Source organism: Mus musculus, chromosome X (assembly GCF_000001635.26).
Source record: "Mus musculus strain C57BL/6J chromosome X, GRCm38.p6 C57BL/6J".
Lineage (NCBI taxonomy): Eukaryota > Metazoa > Chordata > Mammalia > Rodentia > Muridae > Mus > Mus musculus.
In genome coordinates this window covers 141,649,067-141,674,528 of record NC_000086.7, presented here as the reverse complement: position 1 = coordinate 141,674,528, position 25,462 = coordinate 141,649,067, and the positions used below count along the sequence as shown (strand labels likewise).

The 25,462-nt window shown below is 35.9% G+C and overlaps 1 protein-coding gene across 5 annotated transcripts in view; it reads right to left on the bottom strand.

Annotated features, from left to right (window-relative positions):
- Col4a5 (collagen, type IV, alpha 5) overlaps nt 1-25,462 on the bottom strand; it is a 213,867-nt gene that overhangs the window by 14,708 nt on the left and 173,697 nt on the right. For 3 of the 5 annotated variants that reach the window (XM_017318372.2, NM_001163155.1, NM_007736.4), the window contains 11 exons: nt 21,078-21,158; nt 20,249-20,347; nt 19,227-19,277; nt 17,659-17,844; nt 15,989-15,997; nt 9,845-9,853; nt 7,554-7,687; nt 5,429-5,501; nt 4,854-4,925; nt 1,126-1,254; nt 777-875 (listed from right to left, as the gene is read on the bottom strand). In XM_017318372.2, the coding sequence (XP_017173861.1) occupies nt 777-875; nt 1,126-1,254; nt 4,854-4,925; nt 5,429-5,501; nt 7,554-7,687; nt 9,845-9,853; nt 15,989-15,997; nt 17,659-17,844; nt 19,227-19,277; nt 20,249-20,347; nt 21,078-21,158 (942 nt within the window). The remainder of the gene's footprint in view (nt 1-776; nt 876-1,125; nt 1,255-4,853; nt 4,926-5,428; nt 5,502-7,553; nt 7,688-9,844; nt 9,854-15,988; nt 15,998-17,658; nt 17,845-19,226; nt 19,278-20,248; nt 20,348-21,077; nt 21,159-25,462) is intronic. The other 2 variants (XM_006528696.3, XM_006528697.4) reach the window with 2 other exon arrangements.

Below are 25,462 nucleotides of genomic sequence, written 5' to 3'. Positions count from 1 at the left end.
TGTGATAGAAATCTAAGAAACTGATTCTCAGTACTTAGGAGGCTGAAAAAAGAGGATTGTCATGATTTGGGGGCCAGCGCAGGCTACACTGTAAAGACTGGGCCAACTATGGTTATATCATAACAGACTGAGTTAAAAAAAAAACCAACAGGACGAAATACATTTAGCAGAAACAAAAGTTAATATTATAAAAAGAATACGGTAATGACTGACTTTAAAAATCTGTATATCAATATATTTTCTCTGCATAAGATTTTACTACAATCTTCAAAGTTCTATGGTGATCATTTAAACTTTTCATCTATATGTACTACATTCTATTGGGGAAATTATCTTCTATAATATCACAAAATGAAGAAAGATGAAAAAATGTTCTAAGGTAGTTAATGAATTTGAATATACAGACTGAAATTCATTGAATGGAGCAGAGGAAGCATCTCAATAGTTGCCTGTCCCCCACACTAAAACCCTAGGTCTAACCTTACTAAAATAAAATAAAATAAAACAAAATAGTTGAAAAGTGATTATCTTGAATATGGGGAAGAATGTCTTGGATTTCTAATGCATTATATAAAAGAAAATGTAAAATATTTATGCTTGTCGTGGTATAGCATATTTCTTTGGATGTACCTTCCTATTTTTCCCCAGCTCTGGATTTGACAGCTATTCATGCTCTCTCCATAGGTAATTAGTTGTCAGCTCCAAGTAGAGCCCCATATCCAAAGGCCTTGAACGCATAAATACCATGACCAACATCACTGTTTTAGTCATTTTACCTGGCTGTCCTGGCAGCCCTGGGTCTCCTTTGCGCCCTCCTGCACCATCAAAGCCTGGGAGTCCATTGCGTCCTGGATCTCCTGGAGGGCCAATTGGACCTACAAGGAAAGAAATAGATTTTCATACCACCAAGCCATTTAAATTAGCTTGCCCAAAGGAGTTAAAAGAAATCCAGTTGGGCCTAAATTATTTTAACATTTTTAAGAAAAAGAGAAGTGGGGTCTGTGGTAGCCCCTTCTTCTTTTCCTTGCTGGGATTCTTATGAGAGACAAACTATTTGCATGTAAAAAGTGAATCAAGGGAATGTTCTCAAATAGATGGGCCATAAAAAATGACCTACAAAGGTACCTGGTAGGCCTTGAGGGCCTGGAAGTCCTGGTAGACCTTTTAATCCAGGTTGTCCAGGAATCCCTGGAGGTCCAGGATCTCCTTTGATTACAATACTCTGTCCTGAAGGACCAGGCAACCCAGGAGGACCTAAGAAGCAAAACACATAAAAGTAAAGATGGTGAAGAGGAAATGTCTGGAGAAACAGATGCCAAATTGTCCTAAGATCAGAAGATGCATTTGCATGACATAAATAAATAAATAAATAAATTGAAAAAAAACAAGTGAATGTACTTAACTGCTACCACATTAAACAGAAGTGTATTCATGGAAATTGTAATCATTTCATTAAGAAAATTAAAACCAGCCCATTCCAGCCTTTTGACCCACCTTCAGTAATCCCTCATCTGGATAGAAACGCCAGACTCATCCAGCTAACTCCATCCTTCTATGCTGAAAACCCTTGCTCCCCTCCTCTCAAAAAAAAAAAAAAAAGCCTAGATTATAGCTGCCAACTCCATCTATAGCTGCCATGTACCACTGGCCGCTTGTCAATGCAGAATCAAAGATGCTAGTTACCAAGTCCACCCTTTTCCATGCCCTAAATAAAGACTGTCACTCTCCAAGAATTAGCATTATACGCACCCTCATTCCCTGTTTCCCATTCCCCTACCCTGCTCCTCTCCTTCAGGTAGGTATCCTAGGCTTGCATTATCAATTCTACTAGCATCTACTGCTTGAGGATCAGTCCTGAGAACCTTCCCTCAACACTCCTGAAGATCTGCTGTAGGATTTCCTAACTTTACAGAAGGCTTATTTGGGTGCTTAGAAAATTCGCTTAGCTTGTGCTTTAGCTGAGACTACTTCTGAAACACCACATGACATCAACACTAAAGTGCACAAAGACTAAACAGGAAGTCCTATTCATCTGGTCTGTTGCATGATAACTTTGGGTTCTAGGAATCAGAGCTTCAAATATCCATTCAACAAAGAAAAGACAACAACCTATTTCAAGATCCCATCACAGATACACAAACATGAATAATCTAAACAAAAAGTCTTCACAAAATATTAATACTCCTGTCATAATGTTCCCTGAGAAAAGTGACTCAAGATATGTAACAAGGTATTTCAAAATAGTAAAAATGAGAATTATCAAGGAACTTGAAGAGGTAAGAATGAATTCTAGAATGAAGCACTCAAAAACAGGATTAAATAATCAAAACAATTCAAGATATAAAAAATAGTATTTAATAAAGAAATAGAACTTCTGACAAAAATGTCAAAATAAAAAATCTTGAAATGAAATATTCAGAAATGCAAACCAAAAATTAGATGAAAGCCTTACCATTAGATTAGACCAAGTGGAAGAGAAAAATATTATGTCTAAAAGAATAGGTAGAAGAATTGGATCACTCAGTCAAAGAAAATGTCAAATTTAAAAAATTCCAATAATGGAAGATACAGGAACTTTGGGCCACTATAAAAGACCAAATCTAGGAAGAATAGGTATAGAGGGAGAAAAAGCTCACATAAAAGGTACAGAAAATATTTTCGCCAGAATCATAGAATAAAATGTCCCTAATATAAGGAAAGAAATCAAGGTCTAAGAGGTATACAAAGCACCATAGTCTGGGCCAGGAAATAAATTCCCCATACAAAATTTTAAAAATGGACAGAATAAAGAAAGGATATTAAATCTTTCAATGGTAAAAGAAAGTCACAATAACAGTTGATTTTTCAGTGGAAACTATGAAAGGTAGAATGAATTGGAATGATGTTATTCAAGTTGTTAAAAGCCCAAAACACCATCCCAGGCTACTATATCCACCCAAATTATCAGTCATAATAGGACAAAGGAAAACGTTATAGGATAAATATATATTTAAAGCATTTAAGATCCATAAGCTAGCTTTACAGAGAGTACTTCCAGTAATACTTAGGTCAGTAGAGAAGGGTAAAGATCCTCACGCACAACGAACAGATTTAAAATTTTCAGAATATTGGATGAAAAGAAGCCTAATAAAACATCACAAGACAACAAAATATCAGAAATCAGTGCATGTTGTTCAACAATTACTTTTAATGTTCTCAGCTCTCCAATAAAGTGACACAGATTAACAGACTGGATCAGAAAACATGATCTGTCTCTTTTTTGTTGTTGCTGCTGAGAAACATACCTAATGACCAATGATAGATAGCATTTTAGGGTAAAAGGATGGAAAAAGATATTCTAAGAAAATGGATCAAAAACAAGCATAGTGTAGCTACTCTAATATCTGATGAAACAAATGTAAAGCCAAAACTAATCAGAAGATAAAGAGGGAAATTTTACACTAATTAAAGGAAAAAATTCCACCAGGACATAGCAATGCTAAACATACATACACTAAACACAGGATGCAAAATCATTTAAAAATGTTTAACATATTTAGATATCAGGGAAATGCAAATTAAAATACTTTGAGACTTTATCTTACCCAATCAGAATGTCTATATTTTATTTATTTATATATATATATATATACATATAACATACACAAACAAACAAAAACAAAAAAAATGACAAATGCTGGCATAGGTGTTGGAAAAAAAGGAACACTTGTTTGCTGCTGGTAGGAGTACATCCTTGTGCAGCCAATTTGAAAATTAGTGGAGGTGATTCAGAAAGCTAGAAACAGATCTACATGTGATCCAGTTGTATTACTCTTGAGTAATCCCAAAAGAGATATCTCCTCATTGATGTTTATTGCTGTTCTCATTACAATAGCCAGGAAAAGAAAACAGACTAGAGATTTTGATCAACTGATGAAAGGGTATTTAAAATATAGTATATTTATATTATTCAAATATTAAGAAAAAGAGCATGAAATGTGCACATAAATGAATGGTCCTAGAAACAATCATTCTGAATAGGTAACCCATACCAGAAAAATAAATGCCATGTTTTCTCTAATCTGTGGAAGTTAGCTTTAAGCCATCAGATGATTGTTTCATTTGGAATATCCATAAAAGTCAGGAAAGTAATAAAGGACCAGAGAGAGGAAATTTCAGAGGAGGAGAGATAGAAAACTGGACTAAAAACTGTAAGGGTTAAATTGGGGTGGGGAAAGGAAGGCAGTGTAGAGGAGGGGCAATTAGGATGGATAGTAACATTAAATACCTTTGAACACATCATATGGAAACCTACTATTGCAGAAATTCACACACGCACACACATGCACACATATACACATCCATATACACATATACACATATATACAAGTTAAAATGTGGTAACTCATTATCAGAATAGCAATACCTCTAGTAGATACCACAGGCTAACAAATGAAAAGTCCAGTGCAGGTAATGAGTTACTTCTTTTGCAGTTACTGGGTAGTGAGTTACCATAGGTCATCCCCAAATATTACAGGCTCGTGGTTACCCAAAACTTGATGGTAAGGCCCTATTACTGAAGATACCACAGACTTGAGTTAAGGAATTCATAGGAATCGAGCTAGGCCTGATCTGAAAGCTCCATTCTGGCTGGCTAGCTTTCCTCCTGTTGAATGGGGCTAGGTACTTCTAACTTAAACTTAATAAGGTGGCTATCAATATAATAGAACTAAATAAAGAGTTTAAGAAATTAGGAAATGATGCTGGTAAGAAAATTATGTTGATAATTTGGAAAGACAAACGGATACTTCAAAAAGTCTTTCATGTTTCAAAGTATCAGGCATAAACAGCCTTAGGAGAAGAAAAATTCTTACCTGGGGGCCCAGTAAGACCTGGTTCCCCATCAGGGCCAGTGGAGCCTGGTACTCCAATGGGTCCTTTCATTCCTGGAAAGATGATATATAAAATAAAATGGCATAAATATGCAACAAGACAGCCTTATGTAGGAAAATAAGACAAACAAAACAAAGCAGAGCAAAGCAAAGCAAAGCAAAGCAAAGCAAAGCAAAGCAAAAACCAGTTTTTTCCAAAGGAACTTAATAGGGTCACCACTAGTTGGACTTAGGGTATTGTTTAGTATTATAACAACAACAACAACAACTACTACTACTACTACTACCACTACTACCACTACTACTACCACTACTACTACTACTATTACTACTACTACTATAGAAGTATAGTAGTATATTATATAGTGTATAGTATAGTAGAGGAGAAGGAGGAGTAATAAAGAGAACATGAAGTTGGGAGAGAGACAATTGCACTGATCTTGAGGAAGGTAGTAGAGGTACATTCGATAACAATATATTGAATATATGGAATGTTCAAAGAATAAATAAAAATACTTAAAAATATAAAGAAAACCTTAAACCACTCTTTCAAATACCTGGGAATCCTGGAACACCAGGGAGACCAGGATCTCCTTTCATTCCATTAAGACCTGGCCGGCCAGGGTTACCCTAAATAAATAAAAGTCATTGGTATCAGAATCATAACTAGGACAGAGTAGAATAAAGATTCAGTTATTGCACAGTGGCTTAGAGAGCTGTTTTTCCAGTTAAACTGGAAGGATCCAAATTCTCACTCTGCTTATTACCTGTGATTTTTTAAAAAGATATATTCTTTATTTACATTTCAAATGTTATCCCCTTCCCTGGTTTCCCCTCCAAAAACCCCCTATCCCCTCTCCCCTGCTCACCAACCCACCCCCTCCTGCTTCCTGGCCCTGGGATTCCCCTACACTGGGGCATAGAGCCTTCCAAATACCTGTGACTTTAAAATATTTAACCTTTTACCCATAGTTTCTCTTCTGCATCATGGAGAAAAAAGTATGCCTACTTTATGGAGTGGTGGGAAGGATCAAATGACAAAGTTCTTGTTACATGTTTAGAAATTTGATGATATAGAGTATTTAGTAAGTAATGGTTATTAAAAAGCACTTTCTTTGTACTCTAGATCTGGAGTGGTAGATGGAGAAATGATAAAGTCTGAAAGACTTGGCAAATATAATCTTGGGATGATAATTAGGTTGATGAGAGCCACTGATAATATAGAAAGCAACAAAAAATGAGAACGAAGGGGGGAGGAAGAGAGAGAAAATAGCTTAAGAATCTAAAAGGAAGAACATATAATGTCAAGATGATTGAAGAGGCTACTGTACTACACTAACTGTAGAGCTGTGAAGCTTTTAATAGGACTGAAAAAGGCCTAATGTGAGAATGTATTTTTATGTCAAAATATAAGAAAGTGTCAAAGAAAAAGCAGTTTTAGAAGCATGTCACAATGTCATCGGATCCAGCTCGATATGGCTATCAAATCTGGAACAATGAGAATATCAAAATAAGCAATGACAGCTTCAAATTTTATAAATGACTGGAAAAAAAAACATGAACCCATGTCCATAATAAATATGTGACTGCGTAGAATAGAAGGGACATCTCTTGCCTACAGTAGAACTAAATGGTACATGTGGATATAATGCCAAGTTTACAAAGTCACCATTTTGCCATTAACCCAGTAGAAATTATCCATTCAAAACTCATTAATAGATGCTAAATTTATGGATAAATTTTGATAAGGACAGTATTTTCATTGCTCTTGGAATATTCTAGCTAATGATGTACAACCTGAATTTAATTAAAATGACAAATTAGACAAAAGAAGGCTTATTCTATTATTTTACTGGTTATTTTTTTACATATCAAATGTTATCCCCCTTCTCAGTTCCCCATCTACAAGCCCCCATCCCCTCTTCCCTCTCCCCCCCCCACCCCACATCCACTCCTCTGTCAGCAGCCTACCATTCTCCTACACTGGGTTATCAAATCTCCAAAGGACCAAGGGGTTTCCCTCCCAGTGATGCCAGATAAGGCCATCTTCTGCTACATTTTTAAAGTGAGAATAGGCTACACTTTTTAAGTATTAAAATCATGAAAGAAAAAAGGCTAAGGAACGATTCCATATTATAGAATAAAGAGACATAGCAGTTAAATGGAACACACAATTTGGTCTGGATACCTTGTTACAGAGTGTAGTGCTAAAATTTACATTACTATACCAATTGATAAAATCAGAACAGAAAGAGTAGAAATTAAAATAGTTGATTTCTCTTAAATTTTGCAAAGTTGATAACTGCACTGTGGTTATAGAAGAGAGAAGCATAAACTGAGAAAAATAGTGCAACTGAAACCTGACCCTGACTCTAATTCCAAAGTCTAAACTATTCCTACTTGCCATAATTACTTTCCTATGGGTGTATTCATCTAAAATACAATGTACTGATGTGTATATGTAAGTTTTCTTTTCATAGGTTTGCTCTCACCAAAACTCTTTTAGTATAAAACAGTAAAGACAATTTCATGGGAAGACTAGGAGCCTTGCCTTCTATTTTCTTTTTACTTCACCAGTGAGCTATGTGGTGAGTGTTAATAAAATTCTGCTGCTCAGAATTCCCATTTTGAAAACTGTCACCCACACTATTCTACCATCAAATATCTAGTCTCACTTCTTACCGGGAGTCCTGGTGGTCCTTGATCTCCTTTCAAACCAGGTAAGCCTGGCTGCCCAGGTGGGCCTGGATTTCCCCTCTCTCCTTTGATACCTCCATTTCCAGGGGGTCCACGAGGACCTTCTGTACCTGGTGGACCTTGGTAATGCACAACAAATGACCACATATTAGTATAGTATTCCAGGTTTTTAAAATATCAGTCATCTTTTGTTACTTTGTGGTGAAGACTGAGTAAATGTAGACATTTTTGTCATTAATGCTGATTTTTAGACCCCTTAGGTTTACATTCGTTTCTGGAACAGTGCCTCCTGTATCTCAGGTTATTGTTGAACTCATTATTGCACCAAAAATGACCTTGAACTTATGGTCTGCCTGCCCTAAGACCCAAGTGCTAGGATTACAGGGATGTACCACAACATCTAGCTTATGCCATCCCGGGGATTCATGCATATCAGCCAAATAGTCTACCAACTCAGCAACATCTCCCCAGACCTTTGTATTTTATTTTCTAATAAACATAGTAAACTCAGATCTAAAACAACTCTGGATATGATGTTTGCTTCTGTAATCCATGTACGCGTGTTTGACTCAAATTGAAATGAGACATAGGATAGCATTAGTCTCAAATTACAGTATGCTCCTGTGGAAAGGGAGATATCAAAACAGTTTCCTGGGTCACATCCTGAAGTATTGGCTCCATATGTCCCCTAGTACTTAGTGCTGCTGGCCACATGACCAACACTTAGGGAATGACTGTTGTAGAGCAATCAGGAATTCAAGCCATTCCTCTTACTGAGATAAACATTAAATTACTTAGGGATGAGCATAGCATTTGACTAAGTCCTAGGTTAGATGGATTTCCGTAAAACAAAAAACTTCAACTGCTTTATTTATAAGAAGATATGTTTATTTACCTTTTACCACTGTGCAATTTTTGTATTGTGTGAGTCACGCATATGGCTTTATGTATGTTAGGCAAACATCTAACATCTGAGCACCGGCTTATCGAGCAGTTAAAATAGTTTTAAAATAGTTAAGCACACTAACTTTAAGTTCATTTTATTGATATGTTTGGCACATGGGATATCTTTTAAATGCCATATATTTATTGTTTCAGTATAGTATATATAAAATTCATTTCAAAATATTTCCATGGGTTTTTTAAAATTTTGTACTACATTTTTAACATATCATTCTAAATAAAGATATCAGTTCCCTTAAGCAACCAGGTGGCTTTGGCACTGGACAGTGCCTACCAAATACTAACAACCATGAAATGTTGGTGTTTTGATAGTTATGCTTACTATTAATTATTAGTAATAAAATTAAACATAAAATGTATCTTATGATATTTTTAATGTTTAAAGAATTTTTAAGTGGTTTCACAATGTGGTAATTATCTGGTTATGACAAAGAGCAAGTTCGTGATAATACAGCAATTAATTTTGACAACTTAAATCATACAATCACCTTAGCTTGTCAAACAGATATCACAATCACAAAAAAATCCTTTTGCAATTGTAATGAAAGGTTTGGAGTTACTTTGTACTTGGAAAAACATAAACCACAGCTGCTTAGCTCAAATACACTAGAATAAGATTTTCTAAATAAACTCAGTAATTTGTACAATTTAGGCTAGAAGTCTGGTAGCAATTTAGGCTGTTAAGCTAAAACTGAATAGTCTTTGAACCAACCCAATGACAATGATGAGGGAAGATATAAGATAGGGAAATTGAACCTTTGCATGTCATTATTCTCCATTTGGAGTTTCTATTATCAACTAAAAAGAAAATACTGGGAATTTTATGTCATCTCAGACATGATATTTTGACTGTCTCAAAAAAATTAAATTAGGATTCTAGTAAAAACAGAGTTTTATTTTAACTGTATCTAATAGCATTCTTTCTCTATTATTGAAAACAGCATTGATCGCACAGCTTAAGGCAATTGTGTGTAAAAATTTCAAAAAAAAATCTATATGCAGAGATTAGAAATTATCCAGATGTTTGCTTAATTAAATATCTTAATGCAGTTTATAATGTAAAGGCGTTTGTATGGCTATTTCAGTTTTACCAGGTATTTATATATAAAAGTATCTATTACAAACAATCAGACCACAAAAAACTGATATTATATCAAATATCAATAAGTCAAAAATGTCAAAACCCAATAGGGTAGTATTTGAGGATAACATCATTTTCAATAACTTATGAATTATAATAATAAAGTGCATCTCTCTTATCACATATATAAAGCATTTAATAAAGGAGAAAAGTGACCAGCGAAGAGTCTAACCTTGAAAACCTGGGAAGATCAGAGTTCACCAAAGCCAAAAGATCGATATCAGCAGGATCAGACATCACACAGTACAAAATCAGATGATGAGTTAGAAGTGGTTCACATTATAGAGCAAGTTGAACAGTAATTCTCTTTGTAAGCATTTCTTATACCTACAGCACAATCAATAGGCAAACAGACCCATCCAGAAATATAGAGAACTAAATATGTTTAAAATAGTGCTTATTCTAGATAATAAGCTGTTGGCCATTAATGGGAGGGAAGATCTATTTAAGAGACTATGTTAACGTGACTACTGGATATTTCTAAATATTAGCAATTCAAAACATTAAAGTTGGCAAGATAGTACCATTTCACCAAAAGCCTTCATTTTCTTTAACAAAGTAACTGTGAACAAGTATTTAAACCTCTGCCATGCTTTGATACAAACATGAAGTAAAAATGTATTTTGATGTTCGGAGTGAACCAATATGATAGGAACAGTTAACTTTTCAAACCTCACAGGCAAAAATATAATTAGGAAGCTGACCTGAAACTCAGAGAAAACTTAAACTATGGCACAACCATTATGACTTTTGCTTTTGTTTGCCCTATTCAAATACCTTTTATAAAGTCATATTTTAATTTTTCATAATAAATCAGGAGGCCATCTTCTATTAGTATTTGTTTTAAGTACTAAGCATAAACAGCCATTGAATTTAAAAATAAATATTCCAATTTTCCAATGATATGAAGACTATTAGTAAAGGGGTACTTTAAAAATATTGTGGCATGCAGCAACCTACCCCAAGCCATTTTAAGTATTACAACAACTTTTTTTTAAAGTATTATTCAATGCATGTATTATCAGACTATTAACCATTTAAAGAAGAAAAATTATGTAACAATATTAAAGTCTACAAGTAGAACATTCTTTGGTTAGTATCAACTCTAAACACAATTTCTCTTTTCTTAGAGTTCTTGCTATGATTTATAAACATTGAATTTTAAAGAGAATAAATAGTGCAAGACCATTGAGTACCACGAGTTAAAAGACCTTGGAACTTCCTCTTGACCTTGCTTCTTTGTAACTATATGACTGTGGGTAATTCAATCTCTCTGAATGTAATAGTGTTATCTATACTGTCCTTCCTTGCATGTTTACATAAGGATCAAAGTCAAGTTTCGAAATATAGAACTACTGTCTGCTATGTGTAAGATGCTAAAAGAACACAATGATGATTAAAACCAAAAATTTAGGAGCATTTGAGAATTGGAAACTTAGAATAATATATTTCAGTTTATGTAAATAGTCTCCAAACCACATACAACAAATTAGCCAAAGACTTATAGTCTGGACACTCAATTAACTAGCTTAGAATTGCTTTTAGCATAGTTCAAAGTGAAGATACGTTATATGAATATTAGCTTTAGAATGACTCAATAATAATATTCAGAAAGATATTTTATTGATATGAGGTATTTTAATGATTCATCAGCACAGGAAACTTTGGACCATATCATAGCAAAATTTCTAAGAGTTTAATTTCTAAAGGGCTACATATTAATGAGCTATATGCCAAGTCAATTTTTATGTGTGAGGCCTCAATTTACTATTTTTCAAATCATGTACTTAAATTTAACTGAAAAAGAAACTGAAGGTAGGTAGGTTATAGAATCAGCTGTTATATTTTAATTCTAATTTCCACTCAAAGTTGCTTTCTTCTCCTATTGTAACCATCACAGAGGCTAGCTTTCAATAATTACAATTTTTATCATGTTTAACAAAGGGGAAGTTGTTAAATTGGTTTAAAAAGTATTGGGGAAAGCCGGGCGTGGTGGCACACGCCTTTAATCCCAGCACTCAGGAGGCAGAGACAGGCAGATTTCTGAGTTCGAGGCCAGCCTGGTCTACAAAGTGAGTTCCAGGACAGCCAGGGCTACACAGAGAAACCCTGTCTCGAAAAACCAAAAAAAAAAGTATTGGAGATACTTTTCTCTTTCTTCTTCAAATATATTCTAGTATAGCAGGAAAAAAAATCCTAGCTTGCATTCCAGTCTAGCAGTGATCAGGGCAGAAGAATTCTAGGCAAGTTAGACAGAATAACAGTGAAAATTGCTTCAAAGTTACCCCAATCTTGTCTTTATCCTGTTGATAGTTAAATCATTTTCACTGTCTTAATATACTCAAGAGCATCCGCTTAGGAAGAATGTAAGATGATGTTATTAGGGATTGACGGAGATGTGAGATAACAGAAGAAGGAGAAGAAGGAGAAGGGGTAGGAGGAGAAGAAAGGAAGAGGAGAAAGAAGAGTAGGAGGAGGAGGAAGGGAGGAGTAGGAAGAGGAGGAAGAGGAGGAAAAAGAGGAGGAGGAAGAGGAGGAGATAACTAGATCTAAGATCTAGCTAACTATAAGGTTCCTAACATGATAAAAGCAGTTTTGCTCCATGAATTTATCAAGAAACCATATCATAAACATCAACAGTTTGTGCAAGAATTATAGGGTGCTACTAGTAGAAGAGTACTGGGAAGTCCACATTCTCAATAATTTTGGGTCTTAGTTTTCCTGTGTGAAAAATAATTCTTTCTCTGACTAAACCTTAAACCAGAATCCCTGAGACTTCTTGCTACATCTCACCTAACATCCACATTATCCCCCTTCCTCTTTTTTTTTTTTTTTTTTTTTTTTTTTTTTTTTTAGCATTTGAAGCCCAGTTACAGGAAAAATCCAACCAAATCAGTTTAGTACCTTTCAAACTCTAAATCTCCAGTAGTTAACATCTGATCAAGTTCCTCATTCCTCACTCTGATGTCTAAATCCTTGGCCTGCCTTCAGTGAGAATCATATGAAGTAAGTGTAAGACTCCTCTTGCTTTCTAGTACTTCTTAGTAAGTTTCAGTCAATAACTCTCTCCTTATGTCCCTGGAAGTCTTTGTTTCTGTTTTATTTGGAGCTGAGTTTAGTTCCTTTTCTTTGTTATAATGGGGTCTTCTCTATTACAGTTGTCATGATAAAATTTGTCTTCAGAGCTTGCATCTTTAAAATTTTCCTAATCAATAGATCTTACACATAAAACATTTTGCACATATGTGTATGCATGTATGAATGTACGTGTGCATGGGTTGGTATGGTAGAAATAAATCAAGGAATCAATTGACATAGAGAATCATATCTCCCTCCCTCTACAAACTGTGGTGAATATAGGCTCTGCCAGAGCCTGACAAATACAGAAGATGCTTGCAGCTGACCATTGGACTGAGCACAGGGTCCCCAATGGAGGACTTAAAGGACTGAAGGAGCTGAAGGGGTTTGTAGCCCCACAGGAGGAACAACAATATCAACCAACCAGACCCCCCAGAGCTCCCAGGAACTAAACCACCAACCAAAGATTATACATGGAGGGACACATGGCTCCAACTGCATATGTAGCAGAGGATGGCCTTGTCCGAAATCAATAGGAAGAGAGGCCCTTGGTCCTGTGAAAGCTCTATGCCCCAGTACAGGGAGGCAGAAGTGGGTGGGTGGGTTCATAGAAGCAGAGGGAGGGGGGTGGGATAGGGGATTTAGGGGGAGAGGGGACCGGGAAAAGGTATAACATTTGAAATGTATATAAAAAAATCCAATTAAAAAAAAACCCTCCCCATTTTCAAAAGTCATATCTCAGGATTATATTTTGACCTATTTTACTTCCTTTCTACAAAAGAGAAAAGGACTATTTATCTTGAAAATAATAAATATATTGAGATGTCCATGGTTAACTTTTTATACCAGATTGGGTACACATTTAAAAAAAAAGAAAAAAGAAAACTAGAAGCAACAGATCTTTTTTTTTCCAACCCTGTGAAGTAACTCTTGATAATTTTTCTTTGGCATAATTTCTTGCTACGTGTGATGACCATATATGTGATTGTGAGCCTTTAATCTGTGCTGGTTACATTAAGTTATATTTTCCTTTATGCTTATTAGTTCTTCACAGCAAAGCAATTTAAAAATTATGTGTCAAAGGACCTGGATAGATGTCTCAGTGGTTAAAAGTAGACATTGCTCTTGCAAAGGGCCCAAGTTCAGTTCTCAGTACCCATTTTAGACAGCTCACAACTGTTTGTGACTTCAGCTCCAGGTGAGTCTTATTTTTTTATTAGATATTTTCTTTATCATTTCATATCTTATCCCTTTCCTGGTTTCCCCTCCTAAAACCACCTATCCCCTCCCCCCTCCACCTGTGCAACAACCCACCACTCTCACTTCCTGGCCCTGTCATCCCCCTACACTGGGGTAAAGGGCCTTCACAGACCCAAGGGCCTCTGCTCCCATTGATGACCAACTAGGTTATCCTCTGCCTCATATACAGTTGGAGCCATGAGTCCCATCATGTGTATTCTTTGGTTGGTGGTTTAGTCCAAGAGAGCTCTGGGGGTACTGGTTAGTTCATATTGTTGTTCCTCCTATGGGGCTGTAAATGCTTTCAGCTCCTTGGGTACTTTCTCTAGCTCCTTCATTGTGGACCCTGAGCTCAGTCCAATGGATGACTGTGAGCATCCACTTCTGTATTTGCCAGGCACTGGCAGAGCCTCTCAGGAGACAGCTATATCAGGCTCCTGTTAGCAAACACTTGTTGGCATCCTCAACAGTGTCTGGGTTTGGTGATTGTATATGGGATGGATCCCCAGGTGGAGCTGTCTCTGGATGGTTATTTCTTCAGCCTCTGTTCCGAACTTTGTCTCTGTAACTCCTTCCATGGGTATTTTGTTCCACCTACTAAAAAGAGTCAAAATATCCACATTTTGGTCTTCCTTCTTGAGTTTCATGTGTTTTGCAAATTGTATCTTGGGTATTTTAAGTTTCTGGGCTAATATCCACTTATCAGTGAGTGTATATCATGTGTGTTCTTTTGTGATTGGGTTACATCACTCAAAATGATATTCTCCAGATCCATCCCTTACCTCAAGCTGTACTGCGGAACAATTGTGATAAAAACTTCATGGTATTGGTATAGTCAAGGGCAGGTAGATCAATGGAATAGAATCGAAGACGCAGAAATGAACCCACACACATATGGTCACTTGATCTTTGACAAAGGAGCTAAAGCCATCCAGTGGAAAACAGACAGCATTTTCAACAAATGTTCCTGGTTCAATGGCGGTCAGCATGTAGAAGAATGAAAGTTGATCCATTCTTATCTCCATGTACAAAGCTCAAGTTCAAGTGGATCAAGGATCTCCACATAAAACCAGAGCCACTGAAACTTATAGAGGAGAAAGTGGGGAAGAGCCTTGAAAATATGGGCACAAGGGAAAGATTCCTGAACAGAACAGCAATGGTTTGTGCTGAAAGATCAAGAATCAACAAGTGGGACCTCATAAAACTGCAAAGGACAAAGGACACTGTAAAGCAAAGGACTCTGTCAATATGACAAAAAGGCAACCAAGAGATTGGGAAAAGATATTTACCAATCCTAAATCTGATAGAGGGCTATTATTCAATATATACAAAGAACTCCAGGTGAGTCTTATGCCTCTGATATTAGTGGGCACCTGCAGCCCATATATATACACACAAATATGCTCAGAAGTTAAAAAATGTGTAAACCTTTGAAAATATGTGACAAGCCAAAATATGAAGCTGTTTGAAAACCTTATAGAGGTGTGTTTGTGTGTGTGTGTGTGTGTGTGTGTGTGTGTGTGTGTATCAAATCAAGGATTTCATTACCTACATTATTATTATTATTATTATTATTATTAAAGATGCTTTTCTGAATGAGTTTAATTTTATTGCATTAAAAGTTTATAATGCAATAAAATACTTTCTAACAAAGGAAAAGCATACTTTGACAAAATTGAGTACTATAAAATCTCAATTAAAAATGACACAGAAGTATGAATTTTGAAGTATTTAATTTAGTCCATCTCCATGATTGGATAATTTGGAACCATTCCAAGGGAAATACTTGGCGCTACAATATTCTGACAACTTAGGCCCAGGCCACCATTTCAAAACTGAATTGGCATATGCTCTTAAAATATATTTAGAACCTTGAAGGCATTACACACATACATATATAAGCAGGCACATATGTGTATATACACGTATATAAGTACATAAATACATTGATAAAGTTTCAAATTTCATGCAATTACTACTTTGGAGTTAAGGAGCTAACCTGGAGGACCTGGGTAGGGATGGAAGTTCACCAAAGCCCAATGTCATCATTAACAAAAAGGAAAATATCAAAACTGTTAGAAACATCAAGAAACTATAGCATTATACTAAATACTCTCAAGTTAAAGTTGAATTTAATAATAGAACTCTCTGAAAGTTCATATTCATGCATCTTATATAAACCAAACTATCTCTATTAAGCATTAATGTTAAAAGGAAAACTACACGTAATAAAGTTTGAAAGTTCAAAAAAATCATATTATGATGTTCATTGTTATGAGCTCAAATTTGGAACATTTAATTCTAAGAGAAATTGATTTAACACTTTATTTTAGATCTGTAGTTTATAAACAAATCAAGAAATCAAACATTCATTAGATGTGCATTCTTCTTTGGAGAAGGTTGATTAGTCTTTAGAAACAGTGATTGCAAAATCATGTTTGTGGCTACTGCTTTTCTATTACTATTATTACAGAAATGTTCAACTGAGAGCTCCACTCCTAGTTACAAATAAGTGCAGCGCTAATTAGAATATAAGGGGATAATAGTTTGGTTTATTTGAATTATGACAGGCAAACAAAGCAAGACACTGGCTTCAGTTCTTTATATTGCATGCAAGACAGTTAATGTGGCTGAGAATATTTCCTCTGTCTTTCTTCAGTGGTAAACAAAGGAAAAAGCAACTCTCTTCAGAAACAATCAAGTCAGATCACATTACAGCTGACTTTGAAAATGATGTCCCGAATTCAGTACATTATACTGCTTAATTCATGTTTTAGGGCACATATTAGTAAAATCAAGTTCAATTCTTGCAATATAAATATAACTTTTAGTTTTATGATATACTTTAGAAATGAATTAAGAATATTTGAGCAATGAAAAGACAATTGTTTTGTTTCTTTCTATCTCAAATTTCTCTTCTTTAAAAAATAATAAAGGCAAAATTTTCAGTTACCCGCCCAAAATGAATAGTAAGTACCTCAAATGTTTTAATAGGCTATCAACAGTGATTGAGCTATTGAGCTCAGCAACATTAACCTGGGGTTAGAATGAGCATTTCCCAATTAATAGAATGGAATGACGCAGCAGAGACACAAAAATGAGAATCTGGCCCTTGGATGCAAAATTGATCTACTAAAGAGTGAGCACAGGAAAGAGAGGGACAGACATGAGGTATGAAGAGATTATGAGTCAATTTGACCATGCTGTGCTGCTGAAGATAAATGTGATTGCCTAGTTCCTAGAGATTAAGTTTTTATTGTGCCTGGTGACATTTGCTGATCATGTGACGGAACCATAGCAACAGCTTCTGATATGGAACACAAGCATGTACTTGGTGATCACTAGAATGATTTCTGTGATGACATGCTAAGAAGCAGACATTAAAAAAGGTGCAGGTTGCATTTTGATGCCAGGTTATCTTTAATAACAATACTAACAAAACCTTACCATTTTCTCTTTTTTCCATTCAAGATGAACTTTAGGTAAATAATACATGCATTATTGAAATGAATGTATATATTGCAACAAGCTAGGTATGAACCTAGCTATTTTCTTAAAAGAAGTTCTCACATGACAAATTCTAAAATCTTGAAGACTGAATAACCTGCCAGCAAAATCAACTAACTGAACTGGTAAACAGGGCATTTTTCATACCACACACGATCATACCTGGTCTCCCAGGAGGGCCTTGAGGCCCAGGGTTTCCTTTGGGACCTTCCAAAGCTTGACCAGGAGAACCAGGAGGACCTGGGGGACCTGGCATACCAGGGAATCCCTGAAAGCCTGGCTCACCCTTTGAACCTGGAAGGCCAGGATTTCCTGGAAGTCCAGGTGATCCTCCATCACCCTTTTGTCCTGTAGAAGTAAAAGTGTAATTAGGGATACATGCAGTCATACTGAATGCTGAATCATAAGCTCACCTATAAGCCTAAAGCTACATGATAAGCTAATGAAATTCACTAGGGTAAATTTGCTTCAAACACATGCAAAATCTTTTCTCTTTATTAAACACATGTATCTGTCATCAGAAGCAATTATTAGCAATGAAAAACTAATGCCGGCATCCTTCATATTAGAACAGAGGGCAATTATAACATGACCGGAAGTTATGAGGAAAAAAGATAGACCAGATATAAAATGTATAAAAATATCTTCAAGAATTGGTTCAAGATGGATGAAGACAACTATCACAGCTTTGGATCTAATTTTAAGACTAATGAGATTCAATGGCTGCTATTATATTCAGACCATGATATTAAAAGTTCATAATCATAATCTAGACAAACTGCTCTTGACATTTTATTATGAAATACTAATACTTACAAACCGTAAGACAGTGGTATATTAAACTTTCATGAAAAGCATACTGGAAATTTTAGGAGATAGATTTTTAGTTTGAGAAAACTTCTATAGAACTGCTAATGATCATTTCAAGGTATCAACATGCATATCTGTAGTTATTCAGATTTGTGTTAAGAGTTTAGGACTTAGCCGGGCATGGTGGCACATGCCTTTAATCCCAGCACTTGGGAGGCAGAGGCAGGCGGATTTCTGAGTTCAAGGCCTGCCTGGTTTACAAAGTGAGTTCCAGGACAGCCAGGGCTACACAGAGAAACCCTGTCTCAAAAAAACAAAAACAAAAAAAAAAACAAAAAAAAAAAACAAAAAAAAAAAAAAGAGAGAGAGAGTTTAGGACTTATTTTAAGATCACATACTAAAGAGGGAAGATAGATATGTATTCACACATAATGGCCTCCTCTCACCTGAGAACTTTGGATAGCCCAGGCCCAGGTTGGCACAGAATTCATAATCTACCTGCTTCAGCCTCAGGTGTATGTCATTATGTGTAGCTCTTAGATGAGTTTTCAAGAAAAATTCTTACTCTTGGCATGTGTTTCTACAGAAGTGCCTCATATGTTCCTATGATACTACTCTGGCAGAAGAGAAGAGTGGTTTTCTGGACAAATGAAAGCTTCTAAATTTCCTGCAATTTTCGCCTCTTTTCTGCGTCATGTCCTCAGTATTTATGATTTGAATGAAAGGCTATTTATTGAAGTCTCTGTAAGGATGACTTTCTTAGTAACATAGGCTATTTGCTAGGAATAAGAAGTACCCTAAAAATAGGTTGAGCTGTTTTCTAAAAATTTCAGATGTATTTTATAATAGTAAATGGTAGAGGTAGAAAAATAAATGGACTGAAGAATATTTTTATTTTAACTTGTTTGGTTAAAGTTTACCAGAAAGTCCTGGGAGTCCAGGAGGTCCTGGGATTCCAAAGCCTGGTTGACCTGTTAAGATAAAAAAAATAGCTGATTGTTGAGGTTCCTTCTAATAAGTGTTATATATTATATCAAACATGCTAAAGATTAACTTTTTTAGTCCCCTCTCTTCTTAACCCTGTGCTTACTCCATCCATTTTTCTTCTGTCCTCCCCAACTCTTCTTTTCTTGGACAGACCTAGGGCTTGCACATTCTAGAAACACGCATTACCACTAAGTTAATGCTCTTCCCCAGAAGATTGACTTCTAACATAGAATAGTTTCAACATAAGAAAACTATAGGGACCAGAGTTTCAGCTCAGCTGCTCTTGCAGAGGAAGTAAGTTTAGCTCCCTAATCCCACATGATACTTCAAAGACTTCTATAACTCCATTTCCAGGGGATCTGACACCTTCTTCTGGCTCTGGAAAGCTCATGGTGCATATAAGAAAACAAACTCTTTTCGAGACTGGTATAGGATAATTCTTTATGTTGTCACAATCTACTTGATATTTGTCAGTTATTCTAGAAAGGAAGCTACATAGCTGGAAGGATGGCTCAGTGAGTAAATGTGCTTTCCAGCAAGACTGATAACCTTTAGTCAATCTGCAGTCATTTTGAAAAGAAGCAACGCACGCACACATGCACACACACTGTACATGTGATGACCCTTGGAGATACTTTGTACACTTGGATGAAAATGCATAAGTAAAGTACAGGTTGGACAATGAACGAAACACTTGAAAATGCCTAGGTCAGTACTTGTAAAAGGAAGTGGACAATATAAATAACTTTTTTCTTCAGACAAAAGCAACTTGTTCAACAAAAATGAGCTGTTATTTTCAGGATGCCAAGGAAGAAGTTAATTAGGAAGGGGGAACTGTGTGGGACCTTAGAAGATTGTAAGGAAGACAGAGTTTTATTGTAGCTGTAAAGAAGGCCGTGAGGTAATTAGAAAATTCAAAAAAATGAAACAAACAAACATACAAAAACTATAGTACCTGGTTCTCCCTTTTGTCCTGCTGGCCCAGGAATGCCATCTTGACCTGGCTTGCCTTTTTCACCAGGAGGTCCTGGTGGTCCAGGACGCCCTCCGGCACCTAAAGAACAACACTACAGGTTACACTGATCCTTTCAGCTTCCTTCCACATCCTTCTCCAGTCTTCCTATTAAAGCACCAAATAATCCTAACAGTAACAACGTGGGCTGGAGATGGCTCAGTTGTCAAGAACACTTGCAGTTCTTCCACCGGATCTGAGTTCTGTTCCCAGCGTCTGCATCAGGTCGTTCATAAACCCCTGTAATTCCAGTTCCCGCAGACTGGCACATGTCACCTCCATGCACAATACCTACCCCCCATAATTAAAAACAAACCAAAATTTCAAACCCCAAAGTAACAAATCCTTCTGAAATGCTCCTCTAAATTATGAAATCTTATAGAACAAAGAGTAAAGCAAGGTAATGATGAGCAAAAATAACAATAACTCATTTTAGTCTAACTTCACGATAATCGAGAGGAAAGGTGTTAAGGAGGGATGAGGTGCTTTTCAGGTAAGGGCCAAGACGGGAATTATTTTAAAAGTCAATAAACAAAGATATTGCTACAACGTGACCTTCATAGAGAGAATTACTCTCCCTAGAAAATGTGAGCTGGGACAACAATACCTGCTAGAGATAAATTTTGATAATTTTAAAATGAAATTTATTCAGTTCATGTCCGATATGAAGTGATAAGTGAATGAGCACCCTGTTTCTTCTTCACAGCAGGAGCAGATTTGACTATGAAAAGCTTTAGTCTTACAGAACAGCAATGCTGTCTTTCTTACTTACCTACAGGACCAGGTTCTCCGGGAAAGCCAGGGTTACCAGGAGGACCATTCATACCTTTTGGTCCAGGAAGTCCTGGTGTTCCTAGAATAAAAAAACCTCAGTTTAAGAATTAAAAAAACTTTATATGCCCCAGTACAGGGGAACGCCAGGGCCAAAAAGGGGGAGTGGGTGGGTAGGGGATTGGGGGGGTGGGTATGGGGGACTTTTGGGATAGCATTGAAAATGTAAATGAGGAAAATACCTAATTAAAAAAAATAAATAAAATGCTTCTGAACACTCAAAAAAAATAATTAAAAAAAGTACATTCCTTTATGAGTTATAAATGAAGCTTAAATTTAGAGAATTAGCATTGAAATAATAAGGACCAAAAGTGAATCCAAAACATGTTGATGATTGCTAGATAATTTCAAATTAATTTGACGGGAGTAGATATCATTATGTATCCATAAATATAAAAATAATTTCAGTGATACTGTACTGGTAATAAAATTTTTAGTATTAGATTTAATACTTGGTTTTAAATTCAGTATCCGTTGTTGGACATGATTTTGTTGCCAGGTTTTTTTAGGTATAATGAATAAAGTGGCTATGGACATTTTGCATGACTTCTTTTATTTTTGTGAAAATATATGCCTTTATCTTGAGTAAATGGCCAAGAATGGAATTTCTAGGTCAGACTAAGATTTGTTTTATGTTTTATTAAAATATAGAAGTTATTTTAGATTTAAAACAGCCAGTTGTTCCAGATCTATGCACAATATATGTTGTAATATCAACATATAAAACTGTTGCTTCGAAAAATTCAACAGTTCCTTGGAAGGCTCGGCCAGCACCTGACCAATGTAGATGCGGATGCTTGCGGCCAACCATCAGACTGAGCTCAGGGACCCCAGTGGGGGAGCTGGAGGAAAGACTGGAGGAGCAGAGTAGAATTGCAATCCCATAGGAAGGACACTGTCAGCTGGCTGGACCACCCAGAGCTCCCAGGGAATAAACCACCAACCAAGGAGTACACATGGAGGAATCCATGGCTCCAGATACATATGTAGCAGAGGATGGATGGCCTGTGTGACATCAATGGGAGTGGAGGTCCTTGGTCCTGTGGAGGTTTGATGTCCCAGCGTAGGTGGATGATGGAGCACTGAGGCGGGTAGGGTGAGTGGGTGGGTGAGGGAGCACCCTCATAGAGTCAAAAGGAAGGGGGGAGAGGGCAGAAGGGATGGGGATTTGTGGAGGGATAACCGGGAAGTGGGATATCATTTGAGATGTAAATGAATGGAATGATTAATTAAAAAAAAAACTAGGAAAAAAAACAGCCACAGTGTTAGTCATGTGATTTTAATGTGTTTACTTCCATGGTTAATGGCATTGGTCACCTTCTCATGTACTGACCAGCCATCAGCATATATTCTTTTGTGAAATATCAGTTCAAAATTTTTCTCATTTCTAAAAATTGAATTGTATTTCTTCTTACTGAGTTATAGAAGTTATTTATATTTGTCAGATACCAATCTGTCCCATATGTCAATTGATTTTAAACTTTACTTTTCCTATTTATTTTTATAATAACTTGCTTTGATAATCAGAGTTTTAAATTTTGCTTAAATGAAATCTTTCAATTATTTTCTTTTGAAGTTGTTGTGTTTTGTATTTTAAGAAAGCTTCAGTGATGGCCAGAGAGATAGTTCAGCCATTTAAGGATCAGTCACAGCCAAAACACCAAGCAACCTTCATTGTATAGCCTTTATTTTCCATTTTGTAAAGAAACTTTATTCAGGTCACTTTATTGTATAACATGGGTCTTTTTCTATGCTCTCTTACTTACTAATCTTTATGTAAGTATAATACCACCTTAATTACTACACACCTGGAGATCATGGAGTGCAAGCCTACCAACAAAGCTTTTTCAATGAAGGTTTTTTTCTTTTTCAATACTATTTGGCATATTCAACACCCTTTCCATTTTAGCATTAGTTTTTAAATTTTTTCTTTCTCTTTTTTGACTTATTTTATGTATGTGAATGTTTTATATATATATTACCATATGAGTGTCTCTTGCCCTAGAAATTCAGAAAAGGTTGTCAAATGGCCTGGAACTGGAGTAACAGATGGTTATGAGCCAATATGAGGTGCTAAGTATTGACCTGGGTCTGCTGCAAGAGTAATCACTGCTCTTAATCCCTGAGAGAACTCTCTAGTTCCTATTTTTTTTAATTGTTTGACTTATGAACTGGAATTACTTTGAATTGATGGGCCATTCTTTCGACAACTCAAATTAAAAAAATTTATTCCATGAATATGCTATCTGTATTATAATATGTATAGATATAATTGTTTTCATTTGTTTAGGTGTTTAAATTTTCTTACAGAAAGATATATAACCATATGAAAGTGAACACTAGACGTATTTGGAGTGGAGAAGAAATTGAAGTATAGCTAGAAGAGCAGTGTATTCATTTTCTATTGTTTTGCAAGAGATTATACCACAACAGTGTCATCAATCATTACTCCATCTCAATAGGCACTAGTACAGGCGCAGCTCAGGCACGTCTTCTGTTTAGTGATTCATTTAAACAAACTAAGGTAGCTGTGTGGTTAGGTTCTTAGTTTGAAACTTTGAAAAAGGATAAAGTTCAAGCCTACTCAAATTATCAGCCATATTTGGTGTCTTGTGATTATATAACTTCAAGAAGTTCCTATTTCTTTGGAGGCTTTTTGTCGAAAGTCATTCCCGTTTTCAGACTTTTCACATTTCTATCCTGTGGAGCGTTTTCATCTGAGTAAGGGAGATGCTGTCTTATGTTTAATCTCTTACATTTTGACTCTCTCTGATTTGACTTTTGCTATGAGTTTGGGGAAATGTTCTGCTTTTAAACAGTTTATTTGAGGGTTAGAGAGATGACTTAGCAGTTGAGAGCAGTTGTTGCTCTTGTAGAGGAGCTGGGTTGGATTTCTTGCCTTCACAAGTTGGCTCACAGCCACCCATAACTCCAGTTTCAGAGTATCTGATGACCTTGCCTAACTTAAACAGGTACAAGTAACATATTTAGTTCATATAAATATATGCAGGCAAAAAAATCACATACATGAAAAAATAAATCTAAAGACCTTACATTATTACTATGTGAGACATACAGAAAATATTTTTATATATTAAAATGAATTAGTTTGAGAGTTGTCAATTTGCAAAGTCATCCCACATCAGTACCACGATTAGTCTTTGATTTAACAAGGAACTGCAAATGTTCATGGGGGAAGGCATCTTAGAAATAATTGATAAAATTGAATTAAGGAACAATAAAAATCTTCTAATGAAAGACAGCTAAGAAGTTTTACTGACAATATACTTTAATGAATGAAAACATTACCTAAAAAATTTCAACGGAAATAACTCCAGAAAATCCACAGATTAAAAGGAAAGCTCATATACCAGGTCTAGGAGGTACAGTTAAGGGTAAGGGCAATGGAAATTCTCCATTGTAATAAAGCCTAAATTCAATCAATGTAAGATCAAGTTGATTTTCAAAAAATGGATGACCTGATAGAATAGTCAACGTTTTTATAAAGAAATTTGACAGAATCTGGAATCCCTATGTGTACCGTTTATAACATTCAGTGCATGTGGTGGTTCGAATGAACATAACCTCTAGTTGATGGAAGTATTTTTGAATGATTACTTCTAATGTGGCCTTGTTGTAGGAGATGTGTCACTGGGAGTGGGGGGCTTTGAGATTTAAAACTCCACATCCATCCAAGTTAGCTCTCTGTGCATCATAACTGTCTCAAGAGGTGAGCTCTCAGCTACTGATGCTTGCCTGCTACCATGTTCTCAACTATGATGGTTATGAACTGTAACCCTCTTCAACTCTCAGACACTATTAAAAGTTGTCCTTGGTCTTGCAAAGATTATATGCCCCAGTACAGGGGAATGCCAAGGCCAGGAAACAGGAGTGGGTGGGTTGGGGTGCAGGGCGGAGGGAGGGTATAGGGGACTTTTGGGATAGCATTTGAAATGTAAGTGAAGGAAATATCTAATAAAAAATTGTTTTAAAAAAGTTGTCTTGCTCATGACATTTTATCACAGAAATATAAAAGTCTAGACAAGGCACAACAAGTGATACCTCATATGAAGGAATATCAATCTTAAACAGTATAGAAGAGCAAACAGCAGAATGAGACTCCTGAATTATTAGAATGTTAAAATAAGTAGAAAACTTCTTTAAAATTGATTTACCAATGTGGCCAAGAACCTACAGTCATAGGAATTGGTTATAAAACTCAGGAGAAAATGTATGTACATGTGTTACACTGAGTTCATTGCCAGCACCAGAAATTAATAAGAAAAAAATCTTCAGATTAAAATGCACACGAGTGAAAAATGGTCA